The following is a 17,136-nucleotide window of genomic DNA, read 5'->3' on the forward strand; positions in this document are numbered from 1 at the left end:
CATGCACAAGGCCCTGGGTTCAATCCCCAGCACCACAAAACAAACAAACAAATATCTAAATAATTTTCCAAAAATAATGTAATAGGGCATGAATAATGTAATTTCTCAAAATATAAGACTCTTCAGTGTGTCTAGATTATTTAGTTATTATAGTTAAATATGAACCACAATATCAATGCAGGAAAGTGGGAACCAGTGATTTTGAATCAACTTTCTTCATACATAGAATGAAGACAGCCCAACAGTTACAAACTCAATAGCAGGTGTGCAGGATTATCTACTATGGGCTCAACTTCACCACCTATCCCCTCAATGTCTTCCTTACACTGTCAAGGAAAAGAAAGTGACTATACTTCCCAATCCCCAGAGGTATTGCAGGTAGGTGCCTGGGCAGGGAAGCTTCCAGGTGAGCCCACTGTGCCACAAAGAGAGAGAGCTAAGATTTCCACTGACTACTGAAAAAACAACCAATATACAGCTTCAGGCTGAAATAGCAATGAGGTCAGCCCCTGCACTCCCAGAGGTCATGAGCCTCTCCCTGTGGGAAAACCCTCACCCTCACACTGGGAATTAAGAAGCTTTTTGGATTCTACTGATGCACCATACCTGAAAGTACTCTATACATTAAAAAAAAATAATAATAAACATAAAAAGAACAATGTTATTTCTGTTCCCACTTATAGGAAATTTTGACTGAAACTGCTTTCTGGTAATCAGTCTCTCATTTAGACAAATAAGTGCCTCCAGAATAAATCCTTGCTTCTACATATCAATAAAATATCAATAAAATAAAACTTTCCTAATGGGAAAAAAAAAAACAGTTCCCTACCTAACTTTAAAATCCTCAATTAATTGTTCAGTCAATGCATTTTTACTGAGCAAGGGATTAACCAAGAGAATCTCCTACAAAAGAGTCCCCTAGAAGAGAGAGTCCTCTACAAGAGTTTCTAAAATGAGCATAACAAAAACATAATACTCATTGTTTCAAATCAAAAAATATATGTGAAACATATGTGAAAAGGGTGAGTTAAATTTGACTTGGGGAAAAAAAGTAAAAATCAAAAAAAGAATTCAAAGAAAAGAGAAGTAAAGGTTAAATAGAATTAACATTATAGATTAAAAAGAATTCTCAAAGAAAAGATGATGGCATTTTTTTGGGGGGGGGGAAGCATGCTCAAATCAACAAAGCTTGCAACTCTGGAGAACAAAGCTACATAAAACAAAGTGGTTTATACATAGAATGTTTAGAAAAAATGGGGAGATTAAGGCCAAATAATAAAAGGTCAGGAAAGTTAAATATCTGGACTTTATTGCTATTATCCAACTTCAGATTCATAGAATTATAATATTTTATGCCTAGATAAAAAAATTGGGCTGCTAATATACATTCAGATTAGAGCCTAACAGTACATAGCACTAAGCGAAGAAAAGGAAACCATCTTTTTTTTTTTTTTTTTTTTTTTTTTTAACAGTATTGGAGATTGAGCCCAGGGCGGCATACTAAGCAAGCACTCTATCACTGAACTACCTCCCCAGTCCTAGATACTAATCCTTTTAAAATACTGCTTTATCCTTTTTTTATCCCAACATTCTCCTGTTCAAAAGTCTTCAATGACTTCTAAACACCTACTTTGACCAAGGCACTCAATACCACAGTTCCTACCCAATTATGGAGTATTTTCTACCACTGATGGCAATGTACAAACTCTTCAAGTACTTTGTTCTCTGTTTCACCACTGAGTGAGCAAGGCTACCAAATGCAGGAGGAGAGATACCTCATGCATTAGTCTGTCCAGGTTGCAGTAACAAAATGCCATAGATTGGGTATCTTAAACAAAAGAAATTTATTTTCTTAGTTTTACAGGACAGAATTCCAAGATCCAGATGCCAGGGTTCTCTTCTGTCTTGTGAACAGCAGCCTTTTCTCCATATCCTTACATAGCCTCCTCTGAGGACATAGAGAATAATCTCTCTCTTCCTCTTCTTACAAGGCCACCAGCCCTATCAGATTAAGGTCCCAACATTACAACCTCAAATAACTTGACCTTCACAAAAGCTATATCTCCAAATACAGTCACAATAGAAGGTGGAATGTCAATAAATGATTTCTGGAGGACACAAATATTCCGGCCATAAAATATCATATCATTTCTGAGGTTAGACCTAACTAGATTCTATGGATTCAGCTATTACACTCTTGAATGCACCCACTATAACAGGAAAAAGCCCAAATAGCCTATTAGAGAATGAGAAGCTACATGCATCCGGATCAAGAGCCAGAACCAAATACCAGGTATACAGTAGAGTTACACCAGACCACCCAGTTCCAATCAAGCCATCAGATGCTGTCCTTGTCATCAGATAATGACAACTGCATGATCGGCTCCAGGTGAGACAAGCAGAAGAACTGCCAGCTGAGGTCAGTCAAAATTGTAAAAATAATGAAAATAAATGAGAGTTGCTTAAAGTCATTGATTTGGGAACAGCAATAAACCAATAAAATATACCTTCTTGTTCTGCTTTTTGATCTAGATCTCTGGATTCTGTAAGACTTCCCTCGACCCCTTGAACGACTTCTACTTCGTTTTCTTCTAGAGCCATAAGAAGAGCTACTGCTTGACCGATGTCTGCGTCTGAAATAAAGTCAAATATCATCCCTATAAAAAGTATTTGTTATAGGAATTAGAGAGAAATCTAGATTCTAAAGGGTCATCTCATCTTTACTGTCTCCCTCTGTCCCTAAAGCAAATAAATTAAAAGGTATTTCTCTTGTACAGTCAGATGACTGGTTCAAAATGGAAGAATCTGATAAGCTACTAACTAAGGCATTATGAGTTGTAAGTAGCAAACTACCTTTCCAAATATCAGATAACAAGGTACATGGACTATATCTACTTGCCCATAAAGAATTTAGGAAGAGGGCTGGGTCGTGGCTCAGTGGTACAGTGCTCGCCTAGCATGTAAGGCACTGGGTTCAATACTTAGCACCACATAAATGTAAAATAAAGACATTGTGTCCACCTAAAACTAAAAAATAAATATTTTTTTTAAAAAAAGAATATAGGAATTATAGTAAAGCCAGAGACACTATTAGAGCTGATTTTAAAAAACCTTTTGAGTTATGATTTCACCCTCATAAATATGCAACTATTAAAAGAAAAATATTTTATCCAACAAAATTAAAAATAAACAAACATGAACATTAAGGAATGTCAACCTTGCCAGACACAGTGGCACTGCCTGTAATCTCAGCAATTCAGGATGCTGAGGCAGGAAGATAACAAGTTCAAGGCCAGCCTGAGCAACTCAGCAAGACCCTGTCTCAATAAATAAATAAATAAATAAAAGGATTAGGGATATAATCAGTGGTAGAGCAACACCCTTGGGATCAATCCCCAGTACAAAAAAAAAAAAAAGTTGCCCTCATTACTGTATAAATAAAAATGATGAAAATCACCTTCTATCATAAGAATGTGAACGTGGCTGAAGGTCTCTGGACCATGATCTTGACTTTGATCTTGATTTCCTTCCTCCTTTCTTTCTGCTATAAGTTCTACTGTCTGACGAACTGCTTGAAGATGAACGTCTACGGTGTTTCTTTTTTCTCTTGCTTCTGCTCTCCTCTTCAGTATCTGAAGACCGTCGTCCCATTTCTATAAGCTTAAATTCAAAGAAAATTATTTCTAACATAGGCACACAATAAGCAAAATTCAACATACAAGTTTTTATACAACTCTTTAAAAATAAAACAAAATTTTTAAACATGTTCTCACTATGTTGCCCAGGCTGGTTCTTGAACTCCTGGGCTCAAGCAATCCTTCTACCTCAGCCTCTTTGTGCAGCTGGGACTACAGGCTTGTGCCATGAATACTTTATTTAAAAAAAAAAAAAAATTGGTACCTGGGATTAAATCCAGGGGTGTTTAGCCACATCCCCAGTCCTTTTTTTTTAACTTTGAGATGGGGATTTGCTAAGTTTCTTAGGCTGGCCTTAAATTTGCAGGCCTCAGGCCTCAGTCTCACAAGATGCTAGGATTACAGATGTGCATCACCTTACTCTACCTACTTTGTAAAAAATTTTAAAGACATATTTGAGAAAAAATTTTAAATGTGCATGGTTTCTTAGCAAGACACAAGAAAAATGTCTAATATAATCTTCTAGGACATCAATGAACTCCTTTTATAATTTTCGAACAATTCAAATCTGCTACTTGTCAGCTTTTTTGCTGCGGTGACTTAAAAACCCAACCAGAACAATTGTAGAGGAGGAAAAGTTTATTTAAGGGCTCACAGTTTTAGAGGTCTCAGTTAATATACAGCCAGCTCCATCACAGGCGGAAGAGTTTGGCAGAGGGAAGCAGCTCACATGATAATCAAGAAGCAGAGAGATTGTCACTTGCCAGATACAAATATATAACCCAAAGCCATACATGTAATGTCCCACGTGCTCTATCCACACCCCACCTGCCTTCAGTTACTGCTCAATTAATCCCATCAGGTGATTAATTCACTGTTCAGGTAAAAGCTCTTGTAATCCACTCCGTTCTCTGAACCTTCTTGCATTGTCTCCCAGGTGAGCTTTTGGGGGATACCTCACATCCAAACCATAACACCACTAGATGGGCATGGTGGTACATGCCCGCAATCTCAACAACTGGGGAGGCTGAGGCAGGAGTACCACAAGTTCGAGGCCAGCCTCAGCAACTTAACAAGACTGTATCTCCAAATAAAAAATAGTGAGCTGGGGTTGAGACTCAGAGGTAGAGGGTGCGCCTAGCATGCATGAGGCACTGCGTTCGATCTTCAGCACCACATAAAGTAAAATAAAGACATTGTGTCCACCTGTAACTAAAACTACATATTTTTTTAAAAATTGTCTTTAAAATAAATAAATAAATAGATCTGGAGATGTAGATCAGAGGTAAAACACCCCTAGTTCAAACCCCCATATCAAATAAATAAATAAATTTTCCTCATTTTTTTCTAATGTCTCTCAAGAGTCAATCCTGAAAACAGTTCATTATGTCAATTTTATGATATTGTAAGTTGCATTTATCATTAAATATGACATTGTTTGGTAACTGACCACCTACTCCCTACTTTTTGCCTTCCCTGAAGACAAGATACTTGCGTACCTTACAGTCAAATTTTTTTCTGAGAATTCTAGATTTTTAAATGGACCTCATCAGTCTTCAATAATGCACTGTAATCAACTCACTTGTGAAATCTGAGGAAATTTTAACTGATGTGCCAAAGCTGGAGAAATTATTGTGAAGTCAATCAACTCTTCACATATTGCTAGTATATAGATAGAGCGGTGTTATAAATCCTTCAGGAAGTTATTAAACAATTTACAAAAAGCCTTTAAAATGTTAGTGGCTGTTTGATAGCCAGCCGAATTGTACTTTGGAAATATATTTGGAAGATTAAATTTTAGAGAATGATATATTCATGAAGATTTGCATTATTTCATCTGTGTGGACTATAAGAAAGTGTACATATGAATAAGAATAAAAATTGGTAATATTTAAGTGATGAAATATAATGTTTCATGTTTTTCTTTTTTGAAATCTATTTCTATACAGTTAATGTTTGTATATTTAGTATATAGAGAAAAAACAAACTTAGAACCTAAAATTTTGTATTTAGTAATTAACTCAGCTAATGAGTAGTTTACCTGTCTTAATTTAAATCTCTAGCAGGATCCAGCCAGGAGCAGTGGTGCATGCCTATAATCCCACAAGGAGAATGGCAAGTTCAAAGCCATCCTCCGCAACTTAAGAGAGACTCTGTCCCAAAAATAAAAAGGGCTGAGAATGTGTTTCAGTCATTAAGCACCCCTGGTTTAAAAAAAAAAAAAAAAAAAAAAGCAGGATCCATATATGTAATGGTTTAGATCAGATAAACAAAAGCTCACATCTTCCTTCAATATGTATTCAAAATAAGTTAAATGTCATTACTTTAAACAACAAAGTATTAAATTACTACTTGTTCTCAAGATCACAGAGGAGCCAGCCCTCCATGATCCCAATGCAATACCAATAGAAATACTTGTTAGGACTAATTCAAAACTTTAAGCTATTTACCTTGAGCCACGATTAAGAATTTTATATGTAGCTCTGAACCTAAAGTTAGCTGAGGTCTTACTGTTTACAATATAACAAAACATTGAGAAAACTTGATTTTAAAATTTTTAGTCACTAATAAGCCCGTTTCCTCACTGAAACATGAAACTGATTTCAGTAAGAGATCACTGTAATCCTTTCCAGCTCTAAAATGACATGATTATGAAATCAGACATATGTAGAATGTAAATAGGTACATACATTCATAAATATGTACAGACATTCATAAAGTATATACCTACTTTTTTCTTTTTTACTAAGGATTAAACCCAGGGACACCTTATCACTGAGCTACATCTCCACACCTCCAGTCCTTTTTTTTTTTTTCTTCTTTTTTTTTTTTTTTGAGACAAGGTCTCACTAAGGTGTTGAGAATCTCACTAAATTGCTAAGGCTGGTCTAGAACATGCAATCCTCCTGCCTCAGCCTCTAAGTCCCTGGTATTACAGGCATGAGCCACCATACCCAGCTAGCATATATCTACATATATTTAAACATGTGTACATATCCATTTATACATAATATATATCCATATATACATTACATATATGATATCTACATACCTATGTATGTATGTACATATTTTCAAATATCAGTCATTATTATTACCACCACTGAGAGGTTATAGTAATCTAAGTTTTCTTATTTCTTGGCTTTACCTTTCTTTTTTTGTGTTTTCACCTTTAGGAACTCAAGAACTTTCTTTACCCATGAATAACTGTTTAAATTAAAGTAACTTTGCATTACCCTCTTACAATCTTGTTTTAAAAATAACTAAATAAGATTAATAAGATTAAAGAAATTAAAAAGTACAAATTCACAAGGATAAAGAGACTAGAAGAGAAAACAACAGGAACAGTAGACAAGACGTGTCAACAAATTTTTAGCAAATGAAAAACAGATGGAGGATTGAGAGTTAAGAAAGCTGAATACCAAGCAACTGCAGAGAATTCCAACAAGAAAAAAGCCAATTCACAAAAACCAGACTTAGAAAGAATGGGAATTTGAGACACCATATACCCCAGCAGGCACAAGGAATCATTAAGCTAAAAACAGGGGAACTGACTCAACTTCTGTAAAAGAAATAGCTCCCTAGATTTCCTCCCTTTTCTACCCAGCCAGGTGACTGCTCTTCCCCCAAACTCCAGCAGTTGAGGACAGTTTTGTTTATTTGGTTTTTGTTTCTTTGTTTTTTGAAGGAGGCCAATGTAGCAACAGGTCCAAGGGCTCAGTAAAAAGGTCAGAATGATGCCAAACTAAAAAAGTTATACTCAGGAAAGCCTGCACCTATAGGGAAAAGCCACAGCCCTCTGTAGCCTGGATGAGAACCCTGAAGCTAGGGCATCCTGGGAGCAAAACTAGAGCATTCTTTTTTGCAAAAACTCAGCAATCCCTAACTCAAGATTCGTAAGTGCATAAGGAAGAAAATACCCCAGAAGAAAATACCAAGCCCTAATTCAATAACTCTATAACACAGCCCACAGATACAAAGTCCAAACCTTAAGATTTTTCTGTAAACTCTTTTTCTGTAACTTTTTAGTGAATATACAACAAAAGATAACCATACAAGTAAGGAAAACCATTATTATAAAAGACAAAGGCTGGCAGTATAGCTTGATGGTAGAAAGTATAGGTAGTTTGTACAAGGCCCAGGGTTCAATCCCCAGCACCAAAAATAAAAAATAAATAAAAGACAAAAAAACAAGCTGAGCAAAAACTAGATTGTAGGATAAACCTATAATCGCAGTGGTTAGTGGTTCTGGAGGCTGAGGCAGGAGGATTGCACGTTCAAAGCCAGCCTCAGCAATTTAGCAAGACCCTGTCTCAAAATAAAAAATAAAAAGGGCTTGGGATGTGGCTCAGTGGTTAAGCAACAATAGGTTTAATCCCCAGTACCAAAAAAAAAGGAAGAAGAAGAAAAATGAAAACAGAAGACTAAACTGAGAAAAAAAAAAAAGCTTCAAGAACAAAAATTACAATCAATATCCTCAGAAACATATAAGATGACCCTGTGAACAAGAATAGGCAGAAGGCAGACCATTCACAGAACACTTGACTTAAATGATAAACAAAGGAGGGTCAATCTGTGAGGTCCAATACCTAACTGATATTCAGTCCATAAAAAATAACAGGGAAAAGAGACTATCCAAAAACTAAATCCATAGAATTTCCAGAACTGAAAGATATGCACTGCCCTAAGTCCCTGAAACAATGAATTTTTCAAAAAGACATACACAAGGCATGTCTTATAAAAAATTCATATACCAGGCTGTATGTGGCTCAGTGGTAGAGGGCTTGTTTAGTATGCATGAGGCCCTGGGTTCACTCTCCAGCACCACATAAAGAAAAAGAAAATTCAGACACCAGGAAACAGAGAACATACCAGAAATTTCCGAACAGAAAAAGAGTGGGGGTTGAGGGAGGGGCAGATATAATAAAAAGCATTGGGCTTTTAACAGCCACAATGAAAACTCAACAAAACAATGAAAGAAAATAAGTTTTAACCTAGAATCTTTATCTAGTCAAATCATTGGTTCAGTATGAGTTTAGAATAAAGGCATTTTTTGACATACAAAGTCTCAAAATTACACCTTACACTCACCTCTCTTGAGGAAATTACTCAACATATGTTCCACCAAAAGGAGAGGGTAAACTAAACAAAGACACTGCAGATTGAGAATGCAAGTGCTCTAACACTGAAGACAGGGAAAGCAGCCAGGAAATTGGCAGACTCAGATTTAAGGAGCACATCAGTAAACAAGATACCCAAGTCCTTGCCCTCAAGGGGCTTATGTTCTAGTGGAGTAGCAACTCTCAAAATGGGGCCTGAAGACCCTTGGATTCCTACCAACCCTTTCAGGGCTCCAAGAGTCCAAAACTGTTTTCATTTTAACACTGTTAACTTTTACACTGAAGATGAACAAAACCACTGACATCTTAGTACAAATCAGGGCAGAGGCATCACACCAGACTGTAGTCAGCCCATTCACTGCCACACAATCACAGTAAAAAAGAAAGGAAAGGGCGGGCAATTTCAATTAAGAATGTCCTTGGTGAAAGAGAACAAATTGTTAATTTTATTACATTGAATCCTTGAGTATACATCTTTTTCATTCTGTGTGATGAAATGGGAAATACACTTAATTTTTATCATACCTGGAAGAATGAATGGTAAGCAACTGTCTCAAGAAGGGATACTTACGCATCTGAATTGCAAGCCCAACTAGCTGCTTTCATTATGCAACACTATTTTGTTAAACAACTGACAAATTATTCAGACTTCATTGTTTGGCAAACTTTTTCTCAAACATGAATGAAGACAGCCTTTCACTGCAAGGAAAAGTATTTGTTGCCAAGAATGAAATCCAAGTTCTCAAGCAAAACTATGAATTTTGGATAACTTATATCTGCCTCTATGAGAATACAAACTTCCCAAGTTAGATTTCTCTTACAAGATTCACAGTGATGTTAACAAATATGATATAATAAAGGGTGTCAACATTTGAAAGATATACCTAACTCAGTGAACCAGTATCTTCCAGCTGTCCAGGCCCTGTAGCAAAAGCATCGGTAGGAAAGATTCATTCATAGTGCAGGACAAAAACAGTAAATGTTAACATACCAGAGCAAGAAAAGTTCATTGATGCTGTTTAAAATGCCACATTATAACCAACCCTGTGTAAAGATTTGTGGTAGTGTCAAAAAAAGCAGTTATCGGAAAAGGCTATGAAAACACTTATCTCTTCCAACAACATATCTGTGTGAAGCTGGATTTTCTTCATAAACTTCAGTCAAAGCAACTTATCTGGCCTGGGGTCACAGCGCAGTGGTAGAGCACTTGCCTAGCACATGTGAGACCCTGGGTTCAATTTTTAGCACTGCATAAAAATAAGTAAAATAGAGTTCTATCAACAACTAAAGAAAAAAAATTTTTTAAAGGCAACTGATTTCAATAGACTGAATGCAGAAGCAGATACAATAATCCAGCTGTCTTCTATGAAGACAGACACTAGAGATTTGCAGAAATGGAAAATAATGTCATTTTTCTTATTATGTTTTGCTTTAAAAATAGCTATTTTTCATATCAAATATTACAATGTAGTAGGTTTATTATTTTATTTACTTTTATTTTGGGATGCTAGGGATTGAACCCAGGGCCTTGTGCATGCAAGGCAAGCACTCAACCAACTGAGCTATATCCCCAGCCCTGGGTTTATTATTTTAATTGAAAAACATTTCAAAAAAATTGTTTTAATTACTATCAAAATACATATTAAAGATATTACCAAATAAATGAAACTTCCTGAAATTCTCAACAATTTTTTGAGCCTATAAAAGGATCCTAAGACTAAAGAGTTTGAGAAAACTGTTCTAAGTCACCTACAGTCATCACATTATTCATTACATCCTACTTATTAAGTCCCTGCATAGACATGAAGTAGAAAAAAAGTAAAGAAAAACATCCAAATAAATATCTTGCTGATAACCCCTCCCCCAAAAAAAATCAAGAGAAGGTGAGTTAGATTCATTTGTTCTAATTATAAACTATGTAGCTCATCCATAACAGAGACAGGGCGACTACCTTTAATCCAGAAAAGTTAACAGAAGATATGAAGATACTTCCATAGTGGAACAAAATACACATTGGATGAAATTCCACTGTCACAAAACTACAAGTAATATTCAAGTGACTCATTTATATCTCAGAAAAATTACACTGCAGTATAATGAACAGTAAGAGAAAAAAGGCAGCTTATAAAGCCAGAAATGGCAGCTAACTTCACTTATTCAGAAAAGAAAGGGAACACTAAAAGCAAGTCTGAGGTGGATCCCAAATGGACTTCATAAATGACAGGTACTGAGTTCCTACTTATACTCTAAATGCATACTTACTCCTAGCTTCCCATATAATTAGCATATAACTGAATACTCTTGCTCATTCAAGTCCTGGTGATTGACTTCCATTACAAAGTCCTGTGAGGAAGAACTCTTCATATGTAACACCACTGATAAGATGCAATGAATGAAGAGACATTAACAGGTCTTTAAGGTAAAGACAAGGATATATATATCACAGATTTTCAGCTTTCCACAAGCTGACAATGTTCAGTTTATCTGTAAGTGGAGAAAAAACACAGGGACCAAACTCCTACAACTCTTGGTTTTCTGTTCTCTAGTTCTTCTGAGTTTTAGCCTCATGATAACAAATTTCATCCAACTCCTCCTAATACAGAAGTGAAGTCAGAACAAGTGATGACTACAGAATAACTTACAAAATTACCTTAGCAACAGTTTACAAATGTATTTTCTTATAAAGTTGTGATTGAAAATGTGAAAGATTGAAAGACACGGTCATTCAAGAAAAGACATCTAGCCAACTGGTGGCACAGGCCCAAAATTCCAGAGATTTAAGAGGTGGAGGCAATGTGATCACAAGTCCAAGATCAGCCTGGGCAACTTAAAAAGACCCTCTCTCAAAAATATTTTTTTAAAAAGTAAAGCACTGGGAATGTAGTTCAGTTGTAGAGGTCTTGCCCACCTTTTGCCAGGGTTCAATTCCCAGTACCACCAAAAAACAAATAAATAAACCAGAGAGAACTGAAAGGCATACACAAAGATGGTTCTGTTACTAATAAGTGAACAAGAAGCAGTTATTTTTTTCAGAAAATAGGCAATCAGTTTGACAAACAAAAGTTTCAAAGACTGGGCTGGGCTGTAGCTCAGCAGTAGTGCACTTGCCTGGCATGTATAAGGTTCGATCCTCAGCACCAAATACAAATAAATAAAGATATTGTGTGTCCATCTCCAACTAAAAAAAATATTTAAAATTTTCTAGGATATGGCAATTTATAAGTCCTTCTCTACCACTCATTCATTAGTATATCAAGGCATAATCTTTGATCCTGATTATACCATAAGGAAAAAAAAAAAAAGAAAGGAAAAAGATCAGTCCTTTCAGTGGGAAATCAATCCACCTCAAAGAGGTTTAAAAAAAAAAAAAGTTAAGATGGGATGAAACTAGCATACAAAAAAGTTCACAAACATGTTCAGAACCAGGAAAAAGCAATGGAAGAACAGAGGTAAAATTTGGTCCTAAGGAAGAAAATCTTCAAAAGGGATAATGTTGCCCAAGCTCACCTCCTATGGCAAGCAAAAATTCCTAGATTAGTGCCTTTTTTATTTTAAAGAGGAATTCCTCCAATGGTTCGAAAATGAAAGCAGAAAATATACTTATAAATCCTTCCGAAAGATCCTACTGTAGAAATTCTCCAATTTGTAACAGCCCCGCACACAGAGTATTCTGGGACTAGTGGAGGCCAGTTAACAGACAGGTGCCAGGTGCCTTTGTCTCTTTCAGTTTCAGACATTTTAGCCCTCTTATTGAACAAAACACGGCAATAAAGTGCTACCACTTAGCAAGAAATCTCCTCTGCCTACAAAGAGAGTGAATATTTATAGACTTTAAGACTAGAGAAGCTCTCAAAGGATACCTCATTTCCCCACAAGGTTACACCTGTCACATTTCCTCCAATCCTTCACTTGGAGCCTTCACATCTAAGCTCAAAAATGACAACTCGAATACTTTCCTGTGACAGCACTAGACAATTGAATTTAACTACCTGATTAAGTGGAACACAACTGGGTTACTGCTAATTCTGGAAATTTAAAAACAAATTTTTCCTTAGGTTTCCGGTCTGTGTTTAAAAATACAAAGTCTAGCCAGGCGCAAGGCGCACACCTGGCACCCCTGCACCCCGGGAGGCTGAGCCAGGAGGTCACAAGTTCGAGGATAGCCTTGGCAACTTGGCGAGACCCTGTCTCAAAATAAAAACAAAAAATGGCTGGCGATGAGGCTCAGGGGTTAAGCACCCCTGGGCTCAATCCCCGGTGCCAAAAAAAATAACGATATGTAAAGACAGCATGTGAGCGAGAAGTGACCCTAAAGTCACCCGGAATGAAGATCAGTCAACGTGCACTGTGGACACCATCACTGCCATCACAAAAGCAGCAGTTCAAGGGCAGCGTGGCTGTCACGTGACCCCAGCCCACAGCCGTAGACACCCGCAGGCCCTTGGGGGCGCGTATCCCTACGTCCCGCAGGAGGCTGCCGGAGGCCGGGATAGGAGGCAGGGGTTAGAGGACGGGAGGCCGAGGTCTGGGAGAGGGGGGCGGGACGGCCTCTGCCCGCTACCTTCGCCACCCGAACCCTACCGCCCCGCCCCACCTCTGCACCCGCCCCGACCTCGGCTCCCCGCCCCGGCCTTCCTCCAAGTCCCGGCCTCCGCTCCCCGCCCCGGCCGCGCCAGCCCCACGCAGCCTCAAGCCCCAGCAGGCCTCGGGCGTCGCCCCCGGGCCCGGGGCACCCGCATCACCTGGGTCGGGGCTTGGGGCTCGCCCCTGCCGTACCGAGTCCGCCCAGAAACCTCCTCAGACCCCGCGCCGCCGGCGGCCTCGGAACTCGCCTCAGTTCAAGCGCAGCGCCTTCCGGGTTCCCTCGCCAGGCAGCGGCAGCTGATCTGTCGAGTGCATCGATGCAGGCTGCCAGAGGTGAGAACGCCGAGGAAGTCGATTGTCACCACGCCAATTTTTTGTTTAGTGTTTCTTTTGCGTGCGTGTATAATTGGATTTTCTTGTTCCCAAAAGCAATAAAGGTGGGACTGGAGAATGTAATCGCCTGAGTGATTGCCTCTATCGTCACAGATAATCAGGAAACAAATCAGCTTCGTAGAAAGTTATGTTAAGACGCCTACACGTACTAAAATTGGTCATCTCCTGCTGGGGGAGGGGGAAACTCGCCCAACAATAATAAATCATGGGAGTGTGCCTGTATAGAGTCGTGTGTGATTAAATTGCAATGATTTATTTGCAAAAATACATTAAAAGTCGATGTTTCTTCTGCCCTGAAGGTGAAGGCACTCACAGGGTGGGTGCAAATTAGTTTCTAAGACTCAAGTAACTGGTTGGTGGAGAAATAGGAGAAATCTGCCTGATGCGGGAAGAAGAAGTTTGTTTTGGAGATTTTAAATTTTAAATCAATAGAAATTAAAGCAATCTAGCATTTTCTATTACTCATTCTATGTTACTTACTTGTCCTGGTATGACAATCATTTTTATTTAAGTAAACAAAGCTAATGAGGCACATCAACTATTAGCCTTGCTTTGGGGCCACTATAAGAACCAATTCATTCACAACTATTACAACATAATCAAGCTAACAGTTTTCTGCAGATATCAGATGGTGAAAATCACCACCACAATGCATTTCTTTCTCATAAATAACTGTGTGTAATTAGCCAGTCTTGAGGGATGGTTTTAACACTTATCTGCAACACTGCATATTTATTTTAAATAATTCAAGATCTGGGGAATCCTTGGGGTTCCGAATTTTATTGGAGTCTGTATATCTGTCCACAGGCTGTCAGCTGAGCTTCACCCTCAATGATTTTTTTCCAACGCTGCATTTTGAAAAATCCTGCCTCTAGAAAATGTTTGCTATTCAGTGAAATAACGTCATTAGAACTTCATTGCACATACTAATACATGATTATAAAACGTTGGATTTTTAAAAAATTAAACTTCATTTAGGCTGGTAGGAAACTGTGCTCAGATACTGAAGACTTCTCATCACTCTGATGTCAGCATTACCATTTCTAACTTAAAATGAACCAATAAACTGTGATCATGGGAAATATATTGGTTTCAATTAAACAACGGTTGTGTCTGAGCCTTCTCATTTATGTTTTGGAATATGAGTTCAAACTCAAAAGTCATCTACTTAAAAGGACAAAGCAGTAACTGCAGGATCTCCGGATCCCATATCAGACTTCCAATAGAAGTTATTTTGGAGCTGTTTGTGAATAGGTATTTAACACCTTCACTTGAGATCTCTTGAAACACCATATCCTTTTAACTGAGTCCATTACTGGTTATTATGCTAAATAATCCTAAAAACTGAGTTTCATAAAGGATAACATTTCTATAATTATTACCCTCTGATAGTATCAAAATTAATATTATTACAGATAGTAGACCAAAACTCAATGTGAAATTGTTTCTAAATTCATATAACTTTGGAAAGGTTGAGAATTTGAGACTCTTCTGGAGTAACAAAAGCAAATGCTCCTATAATCATAAATACCTAAAAACGATTTCTAAAAAGCATGATTTTCATATTTCTTAAATTCACCAAATGTGAACATTTTAATCCAAGGATTATTGTGGAATAACAAAGTTATATATAGTCTCTAATTACATATATTTGAGAAAACCCTTATATATCAAATTATAATAGTGTTTTCTTTTTACAAATGTTTCAGGTGGTTTTGATGGAACTTTTCAAATTATCAACTAAGTTCATTTTGCTCCTTTAATCAATGGGTAGAATATATTCATTCTAATGTGTAATTGTTTTTATTTTTACTAATAGTATGAGGTCCAAGATAATGAACAATTATTTTTAACTGTATTAATATTTAATGTATTTAAAAACGTCCCCGAAACAGCATATTTGTTACACATTCAAGTAAATGTAACTTTCCTGAGTACATATTCTTTTGTGGCTATATACAGGCATTTGTACAGCAAGCCTTGTCCTAAAATACAGACAAATGACTCGGTAATATAGATGATCCTCCCATATAACAAATGGTTTCCATGAAAACAGCCCAAAAAATATAATTTTAAAAATTTAAATCTTATGGGGGGATCTTTCTTTCCAAGAACATCTATTTTTTAACAGTCCACGATAAACAAAAGTAGCGAAGCTCAAACTTAATATGGTTGTTTTTCTTTTGTTTTTCAAAATCAGGAAAACAACTAGAATGTTTCCCAGGATGCAGGGGGGAAAAAAACCCAGGTCGTTCTTTGTGGGAGGGGTCCCGGTGCAAGGAGTCGTAGGAGAGGTCGAGTCCTGGGACCTCAGAGAGAAAACGAAGTCTAACTGTCCTTGACCAGGAGCTAAGGAAACACTTTAAAATGGGATCTGTCAGGGAACAGCTGCTCAGGAAACATGTTAAATCGACCGGGCCCTTCAAGCGGGATCTGCCCGTAAAGGACTGGGGTCGTAGGGTGAATTACATCGACCGGGGCAAGGAGCCTGGTGAGGAGCCAGGCATAGCCGGGAAGCTCCTAAAAGGAAGTGTATGGGTCGAGAAGCTGCAGAGAACCCTGATTCGGGGCAGGCGTGTGAAGTCAGGACGATGCCTGACGCCGAGCGGTGGATCTGCGGGACCCAGGGCGGCAGGTTAGGGATGAGAGACTCGGATGCAGGGCAGAGACCAGGGGTCAGCAACGGGAGGCCGAGCTTCAGCGCAGAACCCCCAGAGCGGACGAGGCTGCAGGGTCCAACACCCAGTGCAGAAACCAGACCCACTCCTGCAGCGCACTTGTCGGTCTCCTCTTAGCCCCGCCCCCGCGGAGTCCATCCCGCTCCCCAGTGTTTAACTAAGTCGTGACACCAACGCAAAATCCACGCCTAATTAAATTAATTAGGGATTCTTGTCAATCCTGGATTAATGGCCAAGAGCACAGGCGGCCGGAGCTATCTGAAAACCCCGACCGCCGGGGACCTGCCTCTTCTCCCCGCCCCCTGTGGTCCCCTTTGCTGCCCTCCCACTCCAGCCCGCGCGGACTCCAACCTCGATCATCCCTCTCTCCATCTCCATCTCTCTCTCTCTCTCTCTCTCTCTCTCTCTCTCTCTCTCTCTCTCTCTCTCCATATGTATCTATCATATCTCTCTCTCTCTCTCTCTCTCTCTCTCTCTCTCTCTCTCTCTCTCTCTCTCTCTCTCTCTCTCATCCCTGGCTCCCCCCCACCCCACCCCAGGTAGTGGCGCGGCTGCTACCCGGGAAGGGGCTCGCTCGGAGTTGCGAGGGGAGGTAATTTACTCAGAACAAGGGGCCGCCTTTAGGAAGTATAAATAGTGAGACTTCAAGCGCAGCGTCGCTATCAGATCTGAACTCTCCGCAGGAAGAATTGTCAAAGATCTTAACATCGAACAAGCGCGCTCCGG

At 38.6% G+C, this 17,136-nt stretch overlaps 1 protein-coding gene across 1 annotated transcript in view; it reads right to left on the bottom strand.

Moving 5' to 3' along the window:
* Positions 1–17,136, bottom strand: part of Rsrc1 (arginine and serine rich coiled-coil 1) — a 372,541-nt gene that overhangs the window by 354,950 nt on the left and 455 nt on the right. Inside the window, exons 2-3 of the mRNA XM_077793852.1 lie at positions 3,458–3,660; positions 2,508–2,633 (exon numbers count right to left, since the gene is read on the bottom strand). Of these exons, the coding sequence (XP_077649978.1) occupies positions 2,508–2,633; positions 3,458–3,651 (320 nt within the window). The 5' untranslated portion in view covers positions 3,652–3,660. The remainder of the gene's footprint in view (positions 1–2,507; positions 2,634–3,457; positions 3,661–17,136) is intronic.

This window comes from Urocitellus parryii, chromosome 2, assembly GCF_045843805.1.
Source record: "Urocitellus parryii isolate mUroPar1 chromosome 2, mUroPar1.hap1, whole genome shotgun sequence".
NCBI classification, from domain to species: domain Eukaryota; kingdom Metazoa; phylum Chordata; class Mammalia; order Rodentia; family Sciuridae; genus Urocitellus; species Urocitellus parryii.